The sequence below is a fragment of the Sus scrofa genome, chromosome 3 (genome assembly GCF_000003025.6).
Source record: "Sus scrofa isolate TJ Tabasco breed Duroc chromosome 3, Sscrofa11.1, whole genome shotgun sequence".
Lineage (NCBI taxonomy): Eukaryota > Metazoa > Chordata > Mammalia > Artiodactyla > Suidae > Sus > Sus scrofa.
Genome location: NC_010445.4, coordinates 2,176,712 through 2,196,022, shown reverse-complemented (window position 1 = coordinate 2,196,022; position 19,311 = coordinate 2,176,712). Strand labels below are relative to the sequence as shown.

At 46.7% G+C, this 19,311-nt stretch overlaps 1 protein-coding gene across 4 annotated transcripts in view; it reads left to right on the top strand.

Moving 5' to 3' along the window:
* CARD11 (caspase recruitment domain family member 11) overlaps nucleotides 1–19,311 on the top strand; it is a 121,200-nt gene that overhangs the window by 70,355 nt on the left and 31,534 nt on the right. For all 4 annotated transcript variants that reach the window (XM_021086018.1, XM_021086015.1, XM_021086019.1 and 1 more), the window contains exons 2-3: nucleotides 7,533–7,662; nucleotides 17,956–18,168. In XM_021086018.1, the coding sequence (XP_020941677.1) occupies nucleotides 7,656–7,662; nucleotides 17,956–18,168 (220 nt within the window). In that variant the 5' untranslated portion in view covers nucleotides 7,533–7,655. The remainder of the gene's footprint in view (nucleotides 1–7,532; nucleotides 7,663–17,955; nucleotides 18,169–19,311) is intronic.

Sequence of the window (19,311 nt, the reverse complement as noted above, 5' to 3'; positions counted from 1 at the left end):
CCGGAGGGGGAGAAAAAGCCTCTCCTTTGGTACTGGCAGTGTGAACGCCCCTCTAAAATTCCCTGCCTGGGAGCTCCCGTCATCGTGGCTCAGTGGTAACGAACCCCACTAGTATCCACAAAGACGTGGGTTCCATCCCTGGCCTCGCTCTGCGGGTCCAGCATGTGGTGTAGCCGTGAGCTGTGGTGTAGGTCGCAGACACAGCTCAGACTCGCGTTGCTGTGGCTGTGGTGTAAGCCGGCAGCTGTGGCTCCGATTCGGCCCCTAGCCTGGAAACGTCCATATGCCTCGGGTGCAGCCCTAAAAAGACAAATAGTGAAGTAAATAAAATAAAATGCCCTGCCTCCTGGGTGCAAGTCAGAAGCCACTACCCCAGACGTCTGGACGTGTGGCAGGGCCCGCGGAGGGGGAGGGGGTGGTGTTTGCCACGTCTTGGTTCCTGAGCTCAGTAAGTGTGCCCCCACCACCTCCAAACCCTGACAGCCCACTGTTATGTCTTTCTTTCCTAAAAGCTATTGAGTTGAGGCATGTTTAGTCCACGGAGGCTATTGGCCCTTCACCCGGGTTACCTGAAAGCAGGTGGATGGACGAAGCACCTTGGGGAGTGTCAGGTAGAAATATTATAGGCGGCCTGGTGCCCAAGGAGATGCTCGGGGGTGGTGGGCAGTGCCCTGGGCTGAGGGCCAGGATATGCCTGGGGTGGTGGCTGAGAGGTCTCGCTGTAACTTGAGATGGGGGGGTGCACATGGAATAATGAGGGCTGGAGAGAAGAGATGAGTTCACTGGATGTGATAGAAGCGGGAACCGTGACTAGAGATCGGCTGAAATGTGAGGGGCTCAGCAGGGATCTGAGGCGGAACCTAGCAGGCAGGATAGATGGTCCTGCCTCTGCACTGGCAGCTGGGAATGGCTAAGCAGGTGGACGGGGGTGTAGTGTTTGTTACCCTTTCCTGGGCTCGGCCCTCGGAGTCGTGCCATTTCTGTCACTGCAAGACTTTATTCACAGGCAGTGGTCAGTCCATATTGATTGCTTGCTTACTCTGATTTTGTATCTAGAAAAAAAGAAGTAGGAAGAAATAGATACGGAAGCTGCCCAGATTGTAGTCTTGAAAGTCTATGGCTGGGACCTATGGGATTTTCTCAAAAGGCTTAGATCTTCTTTGCCGTGTGTATCTGCTAGAATGGCTCGGGGCTGCAAGGCATAGAAACAAAATAAGAGTTTTATACATACAAGGTGAGGGATTTTATTCTTCTCATGAAGCAAGAACTCAAAGGTTGGCTTGGACCCAAAGTCCTTGTAGCATTCAGTGCAGCCTTACTTGAGTGTGGCCTTTGTCTTCATGCTCACAAGATAGCTGCTCTGCCTCCAGGCATTGCATCCACATTCCAGGTAGGAAGACAGAGACAAACAAAAGGTGCTTCTCACCTGATTCTGCCCCCCTGACATCTCATTGGCCAGAATTGTGTCACACCCACAAGTCTGGCTGCAAGGGAGCCTGGAAATAAGGTTTTTCGAGATGAGCCCAGTCATGTTCCAAACAAAATCAAGGCTCTGTTAATAAGTAAGAGAGAGGATGGATGCTGGGTCGGCAGCTGGCAGTGTCTGCCACTCCACGGTGAATGTCAAATGATAATTGCTACTTTCAAAATATGTATCAGTGACGCTCTGCTGATTGCCATACACATGTTAATTCATGGGAAATATTATCATCTCAATATTTCAGTTCAGTGAGCTGAGAGAGAGGTTAAAAAGTTAACTGGAAGGCCAGAGAAGAACTTTGCAGGGGGAGTTTTCTAGCTGCTTCTCCAGGTGCCCCTTGGTATGGATGGGCGGGGGACTGCAGGGAGCAGGCACGCAGGAGAGGCAGGTTCTGTTCTTTTTCATAAGGCTTTCATTTCTGGGAGGTAAACACCAGAGACCGGAGTGCTGGCGCACCCATGACTCCCTCACTTTCTCACAGGCACTAGACCATCTTTTTCAATAATCTTTTTCCTTTTTCCTTTTTTTTTTTTTGCCAGAAGTCCTTTCAATTAAGTGGAGGTTTCATTGGAATAATTAAACCCTTCATCTCAAGCCTCTCACTCCAATCATCCAGGCAAATCAATTAACCAGAGATGCATTCATCTAACGGACGGTTGACCCCCTCCTCATTCCCGAGGTTTTGCTCTGGGGCGGATCTCGGAGAAGTCTGTCCCCCAGAGACAGCGCATTTCCAAAGGGCTTGGCACTGGATTTGAAGTGATAGCAGCCTCGGTGTTCATTTTATGCAGGACCGGATTTTTATTTATTCGCCCAACAAATGCATACTGAACACCACCTTCTAAGAGGAAGGCGTCGTGCTGAGCTCTGTGGCGGAGATGGGGGGAAGGGAGGATGCAGAATGTGGCAGACGTGTAGCAGGTAGCCGACCCTCTCTAACCTGCTCCCTCTTCTATCCCATGGGGAGAGCACAGTATCCAGCCTGCAGGGTTGTTGCATTAAAGGACTTCATCCACATGGAGCATTTAGCACAGCGTCTGCCGCTAGCAGCTCCCGTGTGCCTTTTCCTAAGCAGCTCTGAGAGGATACGCTCCAGCAAAATGAAGGAATAAAGCAAAGCAGAGGATGCTATGGAGCCTAGGACGCGAGGAGTCTGATTGGTTAGATTAGATGCTAAGGTTCCTAAGTGTTAGCTGTGATGGTGGCTAGTTTAATAAGGTCAGGTGATGCTGAGTCAGCGAGGGTTGAGTGGGAAGCTCTGGTCTCTGGCTGCACCGCCCTGAACGCCCCGATCTCATCTGGTCTCTGAAGCTAAGCAGGATCGGGTCGCCGTTTTTTAGCCCTTGAATGGGAGTTGGAATCTCTGCTCTGCCACTTAGTGGCTATGGCCTCTCGCCTCATTGTTTAGCTGTCTGACCCTACCTCCTCATCACGAAACGGAAATGATAAAACCAAGCGTATCGGGCTCCTGTGAAGGTTAAGTGGGGTGGCATCTAGCATTTCTGATCTGTGAGGGGGTGAGCTGTTTGACAGGTGTTACAAAAGGTGGAATACAGTAAGTGTGTAGAGAATGGAGGTAACCGATTTTATTTTAATATTTTTTCACCAAAGTATAGTTGATGTGTACTGTTTTAATTTCTGCTGCACAGCCAAGTGATTGTTATACACACATATACATTCTTTTTTGAATATTCTTTTCTACTATGGTTTATCACAGGATATTGACTGTAGTTCCCTATGCTGCGCAGTAGGTCCTTGTTGTTTATTCGATACACAGTAGCTTAACATCTGCTACCGCCAGCCTCTCATTCTGTCAGACTTTGTACTCAAGTGCATGGTCCAAATGTCTAACCATCAACCTGTAATTTTTCATGATTTTTCTTTCCCATGACCGTACATAGGTCATGCAGTGTTACCAAGGAAGGTAGGCATGTAATGAAAACATCCATTCCTGGAGTTCCCTGGCCACTCATTGGGTTAAGGACCTGGTGTTGTCACCGTTCTGACTTGGGTCACGGCTGTGGTGCAGGTTCGATCCCTGACCCTGAAATCTCTGCATGCGGTGGGCACAGCCAAAAAAAAAAAAAAAAAAAAAAAAACAGAAACAACAACAACCCAAAAAACACCCATTCTCAACCTGGCTCTCCTCATCCCCAGTCCTGTCCCATGAGGCAGGCAGGTCTAACTCTGCTGCATGTTGTTTCCTTCTGTTATTTACCTCCTTGTTCCTAAATAGTACGCTCACGTTGCTACGTATTGATGTGTCGGTTTTAAGACATTATTTATTGATGCACCGTTAGGTAAATGATAACTTAGCTCCCTCTTCCTAGTTCCCAGCTCCATGCACTTTCCCTCCGGACGTGTAGATCAATTGTGTGTGTTACTTTGTGACCAGGTCACATTATTTGTGTCCGGGCAAGGTGTATGCTGTGACTATGTCTCCTTTCTTATCTTTTTGTATCTTTCAAAGTTAATAGTGCCTCTCTCTCTGTCTTTTTTTTTTTTTTTTTTTTTTTTGTATTTGCCAAGCTTTTTTTTTTTTTTTTAATGTACCTATGGTCAGTTTTTTTCTGACTCTCAGACCTATTTGCCTAATAATAGTTTTTCCCGAATTATCAAATATACTAGATGACGTTTCTTTGTTCTCCCCCTGGCAATCTCCCTCTGGTGGTTCCTCCCTGATCTTGCCAGAATCTAGGCCAGTTGTTTTTGGCCACGTCCCTCTCGTCCTGGAACTTTCCTTGCTGCCCTGCTTCCTGCCCGTCCTGCCTCCCTCGTCATTGCTTTATTCCCTCCTTGTCCTGGAGCATAGCCTGCAGTAGCTTCCGAAGAACAGGTACCTAGGCCCTTCTGAAAATATCATAATCCTGTCTTCACACAGGATATTTTGGGTAGGACTAGAACACTAGGCTTGGAAATCTTTTCCATCAGAAATGCCAAGGCAAAGGCAATCCTCTCATCATCTTCCGCGTCCAGTGTTACTGTTGGAAGATTTGATGTGATCTTACGTCTAGTCCTTTGCACGTGACCTCCTGTGTTCTGCCCGGAAGCTTTTAGGATCCTCTCTTAGTCCTTGCTGCCCTGAAATTTCAGAATGATATTCTTTTCCACTGATTGTACTGATAATTTCATCCTGTAATTGATCATATCCCCAAAAGACATACAAGAAAAGAAGCCTGACTTCTGTAGTCTTTCTAAGATTTCTATTTATTGGATATTAAACCCTCTCAATTGACTTCATCCTCCCCCCTTTCTTTTCTTCCTTCTCTTAAATTCTTTATTAACTTTTGGGAGATTTTCTCCATTTTATCTTCCAAACTTTCTATGGCTTATAAACTTCCCCTATGTGATTTTAATTGCTAGAACTCTCTCTTGCTCTTTGATTGTTCCCTCATCAAAGCACCCTACTATTGCTTTATGGCTGTGATATCTAATCTCTTAATGGATTTTAATTATTGGATTGTGGTTTTTTTCTGTTTTCCCTTATTCTGTGCCTTGTCTGCTCCCTCCAGATTCCATGTATCAATTCGTCTCTTTTGATCCCTTCTTTCATCTGGAGGCTCTCCTTGAACAGCAAGTGATCCTTGGTCCTCTGTTTATTCTTATGTGCGAGGCAACAAAATTGTGTGTTTAAGTTCTGTTTGTGGACTAATGGGCTTCCTGGAGGCAGAATACTCACTGACTGTGCTTGAATAACACCAAAGACGGGGAGCTCATAACTCACTAAAAAGCCCTCGATTCCTCTTCCGAGAAGCAAAAGTTATTCCTTTGAACCCTGAGCCAACATCTGCCCTCTGAGAGCTTGGTTTTAGTTCTCTCTTAAGCTGTGTGTTAAAAGTGATGTTTCAGGGAGCTTTGGTGCATACGCTTTCTTTCTTGCTTTCTTTCTTTCTTTTTTTTCACTTTTGGGTGAGAGTCATTTAAAAGGAAAAAATTTTTGGAGTTCCCGTCGTGGCGCAGTGGTTAACGAATCCGACTAGGAACCATGAGGTTGCAGGTTCAATCCTGGGCCTTGCTCCGTGGGTTAAGGATCCGGCGTTGGCGTGAGCTGTGGTGTAGGTTGCAGACGTGGCTCGGATCCCATGTTGCTGTGGCTCTGGTGTAGGCCGGTGGCTACAGCTCTGATTCGACCCCTAGCCTGGGAACCTCCATATGCCACGGGAGCAGCCAAGAAATGGCAGAAAGACAAAAAATAAAAATAAAAAAAATAAAAAGTAAAAATTTTTAAAAAAAGGTCAATTCTAGGAACTATATGATAGTGATTAAAAGGATTAAGAGGAAATCTAAATCCTGCCTTTCATGCTAATTATATGACTCTTTGAACTCTCACAGGCTTTATTTTCGTTCCTCTTTTTTTTTTTTTTTTTTTTTTTTCTGTCCTTTTTTTTTAGGGCCATACTCGTGGCATATGAAAGTTCCCAGGCTAGGGGTCAAATTGGAACTGTGGCCACCTACACCACAGCCACAGCAACATCGTGAGACCTGAGCCGCATCTAGACCTACACCACAGGTCAGAGCAACACCGGATCCTTAACCCACTGAGCAAGGCCAGGGATCGAACCTGCATCCTCTTGGATACTAGTCGGGTTTGGTACCACTGTGCCACCATGGGAACGCCCCAAGTTTTATATTCTTGGCTATACTGAGGTGATGGTGGTGGGAGTGGGGGTGATACCCCCCTGCGCACACCCCCCCTTCTCAAAGGCTCCTTGAGCAGTTGGGCTTGGCACAGCGCCTGGCACAGAAAATAGTCCATAAGTCCAGGGATGATGTTTGTACCAGTTGCATATTTTACCAATGAGTCCGTCTCCCAGGAGACACATCGTCTCCACTCTCCCCGACTTAGGACCACGTTCTCAAGGGCGTACTCAGAACTCCAAGGGCAGAGACGTAGGAAGTTCAGCCTCATTACTGAGTGTCTTGTGCCTCCGTTTTCCGAACCTATGTTGACATGTCGGGTAGTAGAGACCTGCTTTTCCTTTCCTGCAATTAGAACCTCTCTGAAATTAATTTTCTTCAAGGCTTTTCTTCTGATTATAAAAGAAGGGACATGCAAATGCATTCTTCTGTTCTAATGCAAGTGTCCTTTCCCGGTGCCTTTGTCCTTTGGGCTGAGCACACCCCTGCTGCTCGAGGCTGGGACGCCAGCTGGTCCCTCCCCTGCTCCCCAACCCCGGCCAGTGGCTGTGAGGACACCAAGGAGATGGTGTCCTCCAGAGAGACACGTGGCCGCCCCCTCCCGGAGATGGGGTCTGTGACAGCTCAGCCCGATTCAAGCTGACACCCGACGAGAGGCGCTTCTGTCAGCCCTGGGAGCTCTGGTGTCACTTGTGATTAATCCTCGAAGCCAAAACCGAGCACGTTCCCGATTAAACGATGGTGTCCCAGGGTCCCCATCACCCCCGAGTGGAGCCATGGGTTTGGAGCAATTGCTGGGGGCTCTGGGCAGCGGGTCCCCAGGCAGCTGGCAGGACAGGTGTCAGCCCCTCCTCCCCTTCTCAGGGTCTGTGCCTCACCTCCACCCCCACCCCCGCCCCCCTATCTCCAGAAGGAGAACCGGCCCTTTCCCCAAGCCCCCAGCCCCTGCCAGGCTCCTGGAGAGGCTTCCTGGCACTCCGCCTTGTCAGCCACCATCAGGAACGCCAACCGGGGAAATAAATGACAGCCTGTTCCTGCCCAGCCCTGCAGCCAGCAGGGGTAATTCACAGCGGAGGAAGCTCTGCTGTTCTCGGGAGATGGTTTGCTGCTTTCACCTGCTGAATTAGTGAGCAGATGCCTGAAGACTGTCCACCCAGCCCCGAGCAGCCCTATAGTTACCATCTGGCTTCCCTCCACTGCCAGACTCTCAGGGCCCAGGGCCCATGGATTTCCGGGCTGCCCATGGGTGGGGACAGAAGCCCCCGTCCCCCGTGTCACCATCACCTGGAGAGATGCGGGCCCCAGGATTGTGTGGCCTTTTCTTCCAAAGCAGGGCACCCCTCGGTACCTGAATGGTTCTCTCCCCCTCCCGCCTCTGCCTCTGGGCCAAGTCCCATCATCTTTCCTCTTGCAGGTTCGGCCCATCACGACTCCATGTCCAGGACACTGGCTCAGGGAGGGACCCGCCGCAGCCAGAAGGAGTGAAACCGGGCCTCAGTAACAGGAGGGCACCTCCCGTCCATTGAGCGCCGACTGCATGCCAGGTACTTCCCTCCCTTTATCAAATAAATATAAAGTGAGACTGGCCAGGGGAGAGCTCCAGGCGAGCGGGAGTCTGTGGAGAAGCAGAGGGATCCGCAGAGATGAGGCCGTGGGGGCCGGTGGGAGGCTCACCACCACGCCTTGGAGGTCGGGGTGCAGATGCTGAGCTGGGTCGCAGCAGCAGTAGGAGCCCCACAATCGATGTTTGCAGTGAATGCGGGAGCAAAGCAAGACCAACAGCTGCCACGGAGCCTGCCCACGGGCAGGGGGGCTCCTTGACCGAAAAAGGTGAGCAGAGTAGCCTTTCCTGCCTCTTCCTGCCGGGAACTGCAACCTGCCTTTCTGCTGTTTGTAGAAAGACAGCTGTTGTCTAGGGTTTAACTCAAGCCCAAGCCGGAGCCTGCTGAGGGCTGGGTCAGAGTTGCATCTCGCACCAGCTCTGGCTGCAACGAGGGGGCAGGAGGGATCCAGCCTGCCAGGCTGCTGAAGGTCAGGGCCTCCGTGTCTGAGAGTGTGTCTCAGAGGAGGTTGTTGTATCCTGGTTTATCCAGCCGGAGGGGCTGAGTCAGGCTGAGTTACAGGGAAGGGTTCAGGAAGAGAAATACACTTGAAATCGTGTCTAAGATAGTTTTTTCTGTTGCCGCTTGCTACCCTAGCCACAGTTTTTGCCTATGAAATATCACATACCTTGTAACACACACATATAAAAATATATGTGTCTACCAATGAAACACAGAACCGTAAAATGGACACATCTGATATTTATCAGACCTCTGCTCCTCAGTGTAGTGGGAGCTTTTGGGTTTTGTTTTTATATTTGTATTGAAATAGAGTTGCTTTACAATGTTGTGCTGGTTTCAAGCATACAGCCAAGTGATTCCATTATATGTATGTATAAATATATATATTCCTATATACGTATATATAAATATGTATATTCCTTTTTTTTCCAGTCTCTTCCATTAAAGATTACTACAGGATGTAGGGTGGAGTTTCCTGTGCTATACAGGAGGTCCTTGTGGACTATCTGTTTTATAAATAGTAGTGTGTACATTTTAATCCCAAACTCCTAATCCATCCCCTCCCGCCGTTGCCCTTTGGTACAGGTTCGCTCTATAGCCTCAACCGTGTAGCGTACACCTGTATGTTTTAGAAATGTCACAGCCTCATGTTGTATGTTGATGCACCCGGATGAGCTGGGTTTCTTTCCCTCCCCACGGTTGTAGAGTCCATCATTGTTTGTTTTTTTTTAATTAAAGTGTAGTTGATTTACAATGTCGTGCCAATTTCCACTGCACGGCAAAGTGACCCAGACACACACACACACACACACACACATACATTCCCTTTCTCATATGATCTTCCGTCATGTTTTATTCCAAGAGACCAGACATAGTGCCCTGAGCTATGCAGCAGGACCTCATTGCTTATCCATCTAAATGTCATAGTTCGTATCTACTAACCCCAAACCCCCATCCATCCCACCCCTTCCCCCTCCCCCTTGGCAACCACAAGCCTGTTCTCCATGTCTGTGAGTCTGTTGAAGAATGTGGAACGCTCACAAATTTGTGCATCCTGCTTGCACAGGGGCCGTGCTGATCTTCTCTGTATTATTCCGGTTTTAGTCTATGCACTGCCAAAGCGAGCACAGAGCATGCCGTTCTTGAATCCACGCATTCCTTGTCCTCTCTACTGTGTCCAGAGCTCTGTGTGGTGCCCAGGTGTTTGGGGCGTGTGATGCCACTGCGTGATGCACACACGAGTCTCCTGGTGTACAGGGCAGTTTCTGTGGGCATGATGCCGACGTGGGAAGGCTGGGGTGTGTGGCATGCACGTCCAACCCTACTAGGTCAAGTCGACCTGTCGTCCCATCCTAGTTTCTTTTACCCACTAACAGATGCTGGTGGATCACCGATCACCGTAGTCTTTTATCCTTGAAGAGGAACAGGCGGGCCTGGGTCATAGTTCCTCTCAAGCTCAGGATCTGTGCAGGGTGAACGCTCATGTTCACTCGGCCGCTTTAATTTACCTCCCCTCCCCCAGGGAACGCCCCTTAGAATACCACCTGCTGTCCGAGGAGAAGGACCTCAGAGGGGTCCAGGGAGGTCCGGGCGGGAAGCCCACCTTGTACTTGCCGTGTGACCTTGAGCACGTTCTTTGGCTGCTCTCTTGTCTTCATCAGCCCTGGCCACCAAAACCAGACACCACCAACCGGGAGGCTCAAACAGCAGACGTTGATGTCATGTGGTGTGGGGGCTGGAAATCCAAGATCAGAGTGGTGGCCCCGCCTGCTCACAGCGCCCTCACCTGGTGGATGGCAGCGAGCTCCGGTGTCGCTTCTTAGGGGGCACCAATCCCGTCGTGGGGTCCCATCCTCGTGACCTCATCTAGTCTAATGCATCCCAAAGGGCCCCACAGAGAGGGTTAGGGCTTGAACCTAGGACTTTGGGGCACACGGTTCCGTCCATAGGGAACTAGAGGGGGAGATAATGGGTATGAAGGAGGTGATTGATACTGTGGTGGCAGGCCCACCTGGAGGGCACCTCCCATTCCACTGGCAGGGGCCACGGCAGCCTCTTCTTCGAGCCTCATCATGACCTGATGCAGCTGTGGTGCAGGCCCCCACTCTTAGCACAGACTCAGCACCTCCCGAGAGCAGAGACTGCGGAGAAACAGTTCGCATGCCCTGTTCTTAGCACAGCGCTCAGGCCGTGTTACTGAGGCATTTGCCCTTAAGCAGTCACAAGTCAGGAGGTCTGTGCTGCCAGCCTTCACTAGCAGCTGAGGTGCACAGGTAGTATTGATGGATTTAAGCTAGAATGAGTCACATGATTTCCTTGCATATAAGGTAGGAGGGTCCCTTTCACATCTGTTTTACCCTGCTCATTCCCTGCTTGGTTTTTTCCGTCTTCTTCCCAGTGGAGGTCACCAACAGGCCTGCTCTGTGGCTGCATTGCCAGCCTGGTCCCTGGAGGAAGCCTTGCCATTGCATTGAGCATGCTCGTAGCTGGGGTTTCTCACATGCCTGGCACAATCTCCTTCGTGGGTGAAGGCAGTAACAAAAACTTCTCTGGGCCATCCAAGCCTGCTTGTCTTCCTACCTTGAGCAACCATTTCACTAATTTCTAAGCACGGGGTTCTGACCCCACCCCCCAAAAGCATAAGCATGTTAACATCTGACCCTCTGTTCTCTTGTGCACTCATTGTGCTTAGCAAGTCTTTGTGCTAGGAAGATGCATCTCCTAGTCAGGAGGCTTTGCTCTGTGAATAAGGATAGACTCAGCTTTAAATGGCTTCAAGCAGAAGGCATCTATTGTCTTATATACAAAGGACTCCAGTGGTGGGAGGGACCCATTGTTGGTTAATTCAGTGCCCAGCAAGTGACACCATCAAAGACCAAGGTTCTTTCCATCTCTCTGCTCTGACATCTTAGGGATGTTAGCTTTTGTCCTCAGGTAAGTCCTCAGGTCACAGGATGGCTGCAGAAACCCCCAACATCACACACATCTTCACATGCTAATGTCCCAAAGTTCCATGACCAAATTCCTTCCTTGTGTTCCTGTCAAAGATCAAGGAAAAGCATCAGCACTGCCCCAGCAGACTTCCTGGTGGGTTCTCCAGGCTATAAAGCACTCCACATAGTTATTCTTATGCCAGTAGTAGAGACCAGATAATATCCACTCTTCGCAGGTTGGAAGTTGCCCAGCCTCCCTAAAGCACAAGGCTGCATGGTTCCGACTAGGAACCATGAGGTTGTGGGTTCGATCCCTGGCCTCACTCCTTGGGTTAAGGATCTGGCACTGCAATGAGGGGTGGTGTAGGTCACAGACGCAGCTGTGGTGTAGGCCAGAGTCTACAGTTCCGATTGGACCCCTAGCCTGGGAACCTCTATATGCCCTGGGTGCAGCCCTAGAAAAGACAAAAAGACAAAAACAAAAAGAAGAAGAAGAAAGACCAGTGTAGGTGACAGCCAAGTCCTCCTGACCACTGACCTCAGAATTCATTCCTCTTCCTCTGTGGTGTCAGTGGAATCACGTTGCCCCACCCATCCCCATTCCTCTCTCCCTTTCACACACATGTGCACGGGTGCACACATGCACGCACGCATGCGCGCACACACACACCTATCTCATTACCAGTGTTGGATTACATGAATGATTTTATACCGTATTGTGTTATTTTTCTGACATCAAATGAACAGTATTTTCCTGACACCAGACACGTGTCATTTTTTCACACATGAGCCAATTCTCTGACACCCGACTGGAGGTCCAGAATCAGCATGGACGCCCAGGTGCGGGCTCCACCCCACCAGCCTAGCCCGCCTCAGATGCCAGCTCCAGGTCCACCTGAGCGCTCACTGGAAGGTGGGGTGTCCTGCTGCCTCCTCCCCAGGTTCTCTAATCGGCTGGACTGACTCACAGGACTGAGGAAAGCACAACATTTGTTGTAACGGTTGATCTTCAAGGTTGCAGATGGGGACGTGTCTGAGGAGGTCTGGAAGGGCCCCGAGCACAGGAACCTCTGTCCCCACCCTCCCAGCCTGTGCTTGAATTCAGACACTCAGAGGCTCTTTGCACCCCGCTGTTGAGGGGTTTTTAATCAAGGTTTCATTACCTTATAGTGATGGATTAAGTCACCCCCTGTGGATGACTGATTCCCCGCCTCTAGGCTGCCCCCCACCCCAGAGGGGGAGTGTGGGACTGAAAGTTACAGCCCCCTCGTCACTTGCTTTGTCTCTCTGGCAGCCAGTCTCTATCCAGGAGCTGCCAGGGCCCCTCACCCAAGCGTCACCTCCATTCCACACAAAAAACCCACTGTGACCACTCTGGAGATTCCAGGAGTTTTAGGAGTTGTGCCAGGAACCGGAGGCCAAGACCAAACATATTTGTTATTATACCACACGTGTGTATTCTGAACTTTACTTTTAAAAAAAGAAAAGAAAAGAAAAGTGGAGTTCCCGTCGTGACCCAGTGGAAACAAATCTGACTGGGAACCATGAGGTTTCGGGTTCGATCCCTGGCCTTGCTCAGTGGGTTAAGGATCCAGCGTTTGCCGTGAGCTGTGGAGTAGGTCGCAGATGTGGCTCAGATCTGGCGTTGCTGTGGCTGTGGCATAGGCCAGCAGCAACAGCTCCAATTAGACCCCTAGCCTGGGAATCTCCATATGCCACAGGCACGGCCCTAAAAAGACAAAAAAAAAAAAAAAAAAGAATAAACCAGGAGTTCCCATCTTGACTAACTAGTTTCCATGAGGATGCGGGTTCAACCCCTCACTTTGCTCAGTTGGTTAAGGAGCCAGCATTGTCGCAAGCTGCCATGCAGGTTGCAGATGCAGCTCATATCTGGCATTGCTGTGGCTGTGGCATCAGTTGGCAGCTGGGAACTTCCATATGCTGTAGGTGCGGCCCTAAAAATAAAAAAATAAAATTAATAAACCGATAGAAACTAAGGGATTATCATATTAGATTTAAATAAGATCCACCTATATTCTATCTACAGGAGAAAAATCTTACGTCCAAAGGGACAAAGAGGTTGAAAGTAAAATGATGTAAGGATATACTACACTAACAAGAGTCATCAAAGAGCTAGAGTGGATAACATCAGACAAAACAGACTTCAAAGCAGAAGTGCTACTGGAAATTAAGAGAGACATTTCATAATGACAATGTGTCAATCCGCCAGGAAGTTATAACAATTACAAGCATAACCCTAACCCAAACAACAGAGCCCCAAAATACGCAACAAAAATGGACAGAATTGAAGGGAGAAATACAAAATTCAACAATAATAGATGGGTATTTTAACACTCTACTTTCAGTAATGGATAGAACGATAGACAGAAGATTGACATGGAAATAGAAGATGTGAACACTACAAAGAAACAGTCTGACAGACGCCTGTAGCCACAGCACAAACAGCCTGACAGACGCCTGTATCCACAGCACAAACAGCCTGACAGACGCCTGTAGCCACAGCACAGTCTGACAGACGCCTGTAGCCACAGCACAAACAGCCTGACAGACGCCTGTAGCCACAGCACAGTCTGACAGACGCCTGTAGCCAGAGCACAAACAGCCTGACAGATGCCTGTAGCCACAGCACAACAGCCTGACAGACGCCTGTAGCCACAGCACAAACAGCCTGACAGACGCCTGTATCCACAGCACAAACAGCCTGACAGACGCCTGTAGCCACAGCACAGTCTGATAGACGCCTGTAGCCACAGCACAAACAGCCTGACAGACGCCTGTAGCCACAGCACAGTCTGACAGACACCTGTAGCCACAGCACAGTCTGACAGACGCCTGTAGCCACAGCACAGTCTAACAGACACCTGTAGCCACAGCACAGCCACCTGCCAGCAGCAGAATCCACGCTCTTGTCCATGCCTCCTGGAAGGTTCTCCATAGGCTGCTCCACAAAACAAGCTTCAGTGCATTTAAAAGTGATACAAAGTATGTTTTCCAACCACAGGTGTAATCCAATGAAAAATCTGTAACAGATTATTAACTTGGGAAATTCACAAATATGGAAAAATTAACCATCACACTTCTAAACAACCAATGGGTCAAAGAAATCACAAAAGAAAGCAGAAAATTTACTTTGAGATGAGAGGAAATGAAAGTGCAACGTGCCAAAATTTAAGTGGTGCCGCTAAAGCAGGACCCAGAAGGAAACTTATAGCTATAAATGTTAATATTCTAAAAAGATCTCAAGTCAGTATCCTCACCTTCCACCTTATAGACTAGAAAAAGAAGAGCAAAGCCAACCTGAAGCAAGCAAAAGGGAGGAAATAATAAATGTTAATACAAAAACAAACGAATTAGAGAAGAGCAAAGCAATAGAGAAAAGCAATGAAACCAAAAGTTGGTTCCTTGAAATATCAACAAAATTGATAAAACCTTAGCCAGTCTGACCAGGAGTAAAAGAAGGCTCAAATTACTAGAATCAGAACTAAAAGAAGGGACATTACTACCAACTTTACAGAAATAAAAGGTAAAATAAAAACAAAGGAATAAGGTGAACAATTGTTTCCAATAAAGTAGGTAACTTACATGAAATTTACAAATTCCTAGAAAGACACAAACGCCTGAAACTGACTCGAGAAAAACAGGAAATATGAGCAAACCTATAATGAGTAAAGAATTAGTAATCAAAAACTTACCCAGGAAGAAAAGCCTGGGTCCAGATGTTTTTCCCTGGTGAGCTCCACCAAAGAAAAAGTATGCCAGTTCTTCATACACTCTCCCAAAAAGTAGAAGAAAACACTTCCCAGCTTATTCTGAGGCAAAAGTTACCCTGATAACAAGACCCGTCAGACATCACAAGGAAGGAAAACCGCTGACTAATATCTCTCACGAAATGAAGGCAAAATGCTCAAAAGTGTTCTAGGAAACCAAGTCCATAACTAACTGGGATTTATGTCAGAATGCAAGGCTTGTTTAATACCTGAAAATCAACTAATGTAATATTCCATATTAAGAGAATCAAAACTAAAAACTATATGATATTCTCAGTGGCTGTAGCAAAAGCATTTGACAAAATCAAACATGCTTTCATGACAAAAATACTCAGGGAATTTCCACAATCTGATAAAGGACATCTGAAACACAGATACACTTAATCAAGTAACATTATACTCAGTGGTGATAGATCTGATACTTTTCTCCCATGATCAAGAACAAGACAAGAATGTCCACTCTTGCCAGTTTTATGTAACATTGTGCTAGAAGTTCTAGCCCAGGAAATTACAGGGGAAACAAAAAGTCATCCAGATTGAAAAAAACAGAAGTAAAATGATCTCTAAATGCATAAACATTGTCTTATATATAAGAAGATCATATAGAAAAATCTTATCATAAGTAATATACTAACAAACCATTAGAACTAATAAGTGATTTCAATAAGTTGCATAACGGAAGGTCAATATACAAAAATCAATTGCATATTGATATGTTAGTGGTGAACATTCAACAAATGAAATTAAGAATACAGTTCACATTTACAATGCCATCAAAAGAGAATACTTGGGAATAAATTTAGCAAAAGAAGTGTACACTGAAAACTACAATGCATTGTTGCAAGAAATTAAAGAGGAATTAAATTAATAGAAACACAACCCATAATCATGGAGCATAACACTTAATTGTTAGAAAGTAATACTTTCCAAATTGAGCTACATGTTCAATGGATTCACTATTGAAATCCTAGCTACTTTTTTCCTCCAGGTATTGATAAGCTGATTCCTAAAATTCACATGGAATTGCAAGAAGCCCTGAATAACCAAGACAGTCTGCGAAGGGGAGAACATGGTTGCAAGAGTCTTAACTCCCAATCTCAAAACCTACTACACATGTACAGCAATGAAGATCGTGTGGTACTGGCATAGGTTCGCCATCTAGATCAATGGAATAGGATTGAGAGTCCAGAAATTGATCAGTTGATTTGACAGAGGTGCCAAAGACCATTCAATGGGGGAAGAATAATCTTTTCAACAAAACTGTGCTGGGACAACTGAATGTCCTCCTGCAAAAGACAGAGTCGGACCCCTACCTCACACCACACACAGAAATTAATTCAAAATGCATCGGCAGCCTAAATGTGAGCATTTAAAGTATAACTCTCTTAGAAGAAATAAACAGAAGTATATTTCTATAACCTTGAATTAAGCAATGGTTTCTTACACCAAAAGCACAAGTGAAAAAAGAAATTGGGCCACATCAAAATTTAAACGTTCATGCTACCAGTAATAGCTTTAAGAAAGTGAAAAGAAAATCAACAGGAGAAAGAATCTGCAAATCTGACTTTCCAAAACACATAAATCTGAGGACCTCTGGTCGTCCGACAAAAACCACCATTTAACATCTCCGATGGAGACCGCTCATGCCTGGCTACCACAGCTCCGATTCAAACCTGGAACTCATATGCCGGGAGTGGCCAAAAAAAGAAAAAAAACAACAAAAAAAAAAAAAAAAAAAAAAAATTTCCATGAGAAAGACCATCCAATGTAAAACTGGGCCAAGGATTTAACTGGACAGTTCTCTATGCACAAATGGCCAACATGCACATGGAAAAATGCTCACATCCTTAGTCATTAGGGAAATAGAGACAAAAACCACAATGAGGTACCACTGCCCACTCATTCAGATGCCTATAATAGAAAAAGACAGTAACAAGCATTGATAAGACTGTGGATAAATTAGAACCTCATATCTTGCTAGCAGGTGTGTCAAATGGTGCAGCCACTTGGGGAAACAGTTTAGCAGTTCCTCAAAATATTAAACATAGCATTACCGTATGGCTCATCCATTCCACTTCTGCATATCTGACCAATGGAAAGAAAAACGTGGGTCTACAGAAAAACCGTGTACGTGAATCTTCATTGTAGCAAAATTCATAATAGGCAGACAACCCAAAGGCTCATCGGTGGATGGATAAATCCGATGTGATATATCCGTACAGTGGAAAGGTGTTCACCAATAAAAAGAATGCTACGTGGATAAAGCTTGAAAATGATATAAGTCATGGGGGAAAGAGCCAGTCACGATAGTCCACAAGTCGTGTGACCCCATTTATGTGAAATGTCCAGAAGAGGCAGGTCTGCAGACAGAAGGTGGAATAGTGGTTGCCTCATGCTGGAGGGGCAGGTATTGAAGGGAAAAGAGGGAAAGACTGCTAAAGGAAGGAAGTTTCTTGTGGGGGGGGTGAAAGTGTTCTGCAACAAATTGTGCTGATGGTTGCACAACTCTGAATATACCAAAAGCCACTGACTTGCACGCTTTTAAAATGGGATTGTATGATTCATGTTACATCTCAACAAACCCGGCTTTAAAAAAATGAATGAATGATGTGTACATGTACCAATCTCAGAAAATCTCAATAAACGCAGAGAGAAAGAAGCAAGTTGAAAGGGGAAACAGGAAAGCATAGAGTCTGACACCGTTTATGGGGAACTGTAAAACAAAAATAGCATGTACTGTTTTTGGAGAGAGAAATTCTTAGGAAGATAGAAGAACTTGGATGGAAAGGATTTACTCCAACTGCACAATCTTCCCTCTCTCCCTATCATTTTTTAAAATTTTATGGCTTATTCATCCATTGTGGATGTTTAGTACGTTAAGAAATATATGCCTGTATTCATATCCCATCCTTTCTTAAATAAAAAGTAAAACACTCTATGCATGCTTTGCTTTACTTTATTTAACTTCCTAGGTACTGACGGTCTCGCCGAAGTTGATAGAACTATTCCAGTGAGGCTCTTTTACTCACCTTGTCGGGGTTTGTGTCTAAAAGGAGGAGCGCCCGAGATGGATGACTACATGGAGACGCTGAAGGATGAGGAGGAGGCCTTGTGGGAGAACGTGGAGTGCAACCGGCATATGCTGAGTCGCTACATCAACCCAGCCAAGCTCACCCCCTACCTGCGCCAGTGCAAGGTCATCGATGAGCAAGATGAAGACGAAGTGCTTAACGCTCCCATGCTGCCATCCAAGATCAACAGGGCAGGTAACCTCAGGAGCCACAGTTAGCTGTAGCAACATGGTTTCTCTCAGTCAGGAACTGCTTTGACTAGAATCCATAGACCTCTGCCCTCCCCCGGTCCCCCACCAAGCTGTCCAGGGGTAGCGAGGATCCATGAACTTGGACGGGGCGCAGGAGGTGAGGAGATGGCATCTTGATTTCACCAGCCTACATTGAGACTTTGCATCCCCTCCGATTATGAATGCAGGCAGGTGGCAGATCACAGAGATGAGCAATACCTGTGACTTTGTCAACAGGAAACAGTACAGATAGCTTCCTATCACAGTACAGCTCTCACAGATCTTCCAAAATATCTCTCCCTTGAAATTACAATAGTTATTAGGCCTGCCAAGAGATTGGATTATTAATGCATTAATAAAGAAGCACATTTATTAGAGTCGCAAATTTAATATTTGATAACGGGACTTCATGATAATTGATTCCCTTTGTATTCCAGTGCAGTCTATCTGTTTAAAGCATTATTCTGATAAAGGACACCTAGGCTTTTCTAGACTGCCTAGGGCTCCACCACACTTTATCACATTCATTAAGGGGAATAAGGTGGTTTGTGAGCCTTGTTTTGGTTTTATATACATGTGTGTGTGTACACACACAAATGTGTGTGTATTTGTCTCGGTGTAAGCTCGAGGTCACAGTGTAAAATACATTTTTTCCTGTGGCTCCCCGTGGAATAAGAGGTGGGAAATCACTTGCCCGCAGTGTGACTGGTGAGAAGCAGCTCATAGGCTGTGACTCTCTTTTGCATACCTGACAGACATCACTAATCACAGCATGCTCTCCCACCCAGCGTGCTTGTAACTTCAGAATTCTTTTCAACACAGTGCTCCCGGCAGCTTTGACAGACCATCAGTTGACACGAGAGGAAATTTATTTATTATGTCTCTCCTAGAGGAGAGGTAGAGTTTTAGGACCCAAAGGGAAGAAGTAGCTGAAAGTTAGATGCTTAAGGAAGGGGCAGAAATGTAAACAATCAGTGGAACCAGTAGGATAAAAATCGAAGGCTGCCAAGCAGATTACATTTAGATTAAAGATGTTTCCAGACTCTGCGAAAATCCCATAGAACATGGAGCTATCCCTGCTTCCTATGACTTTTCCTAGCTCCCTGAC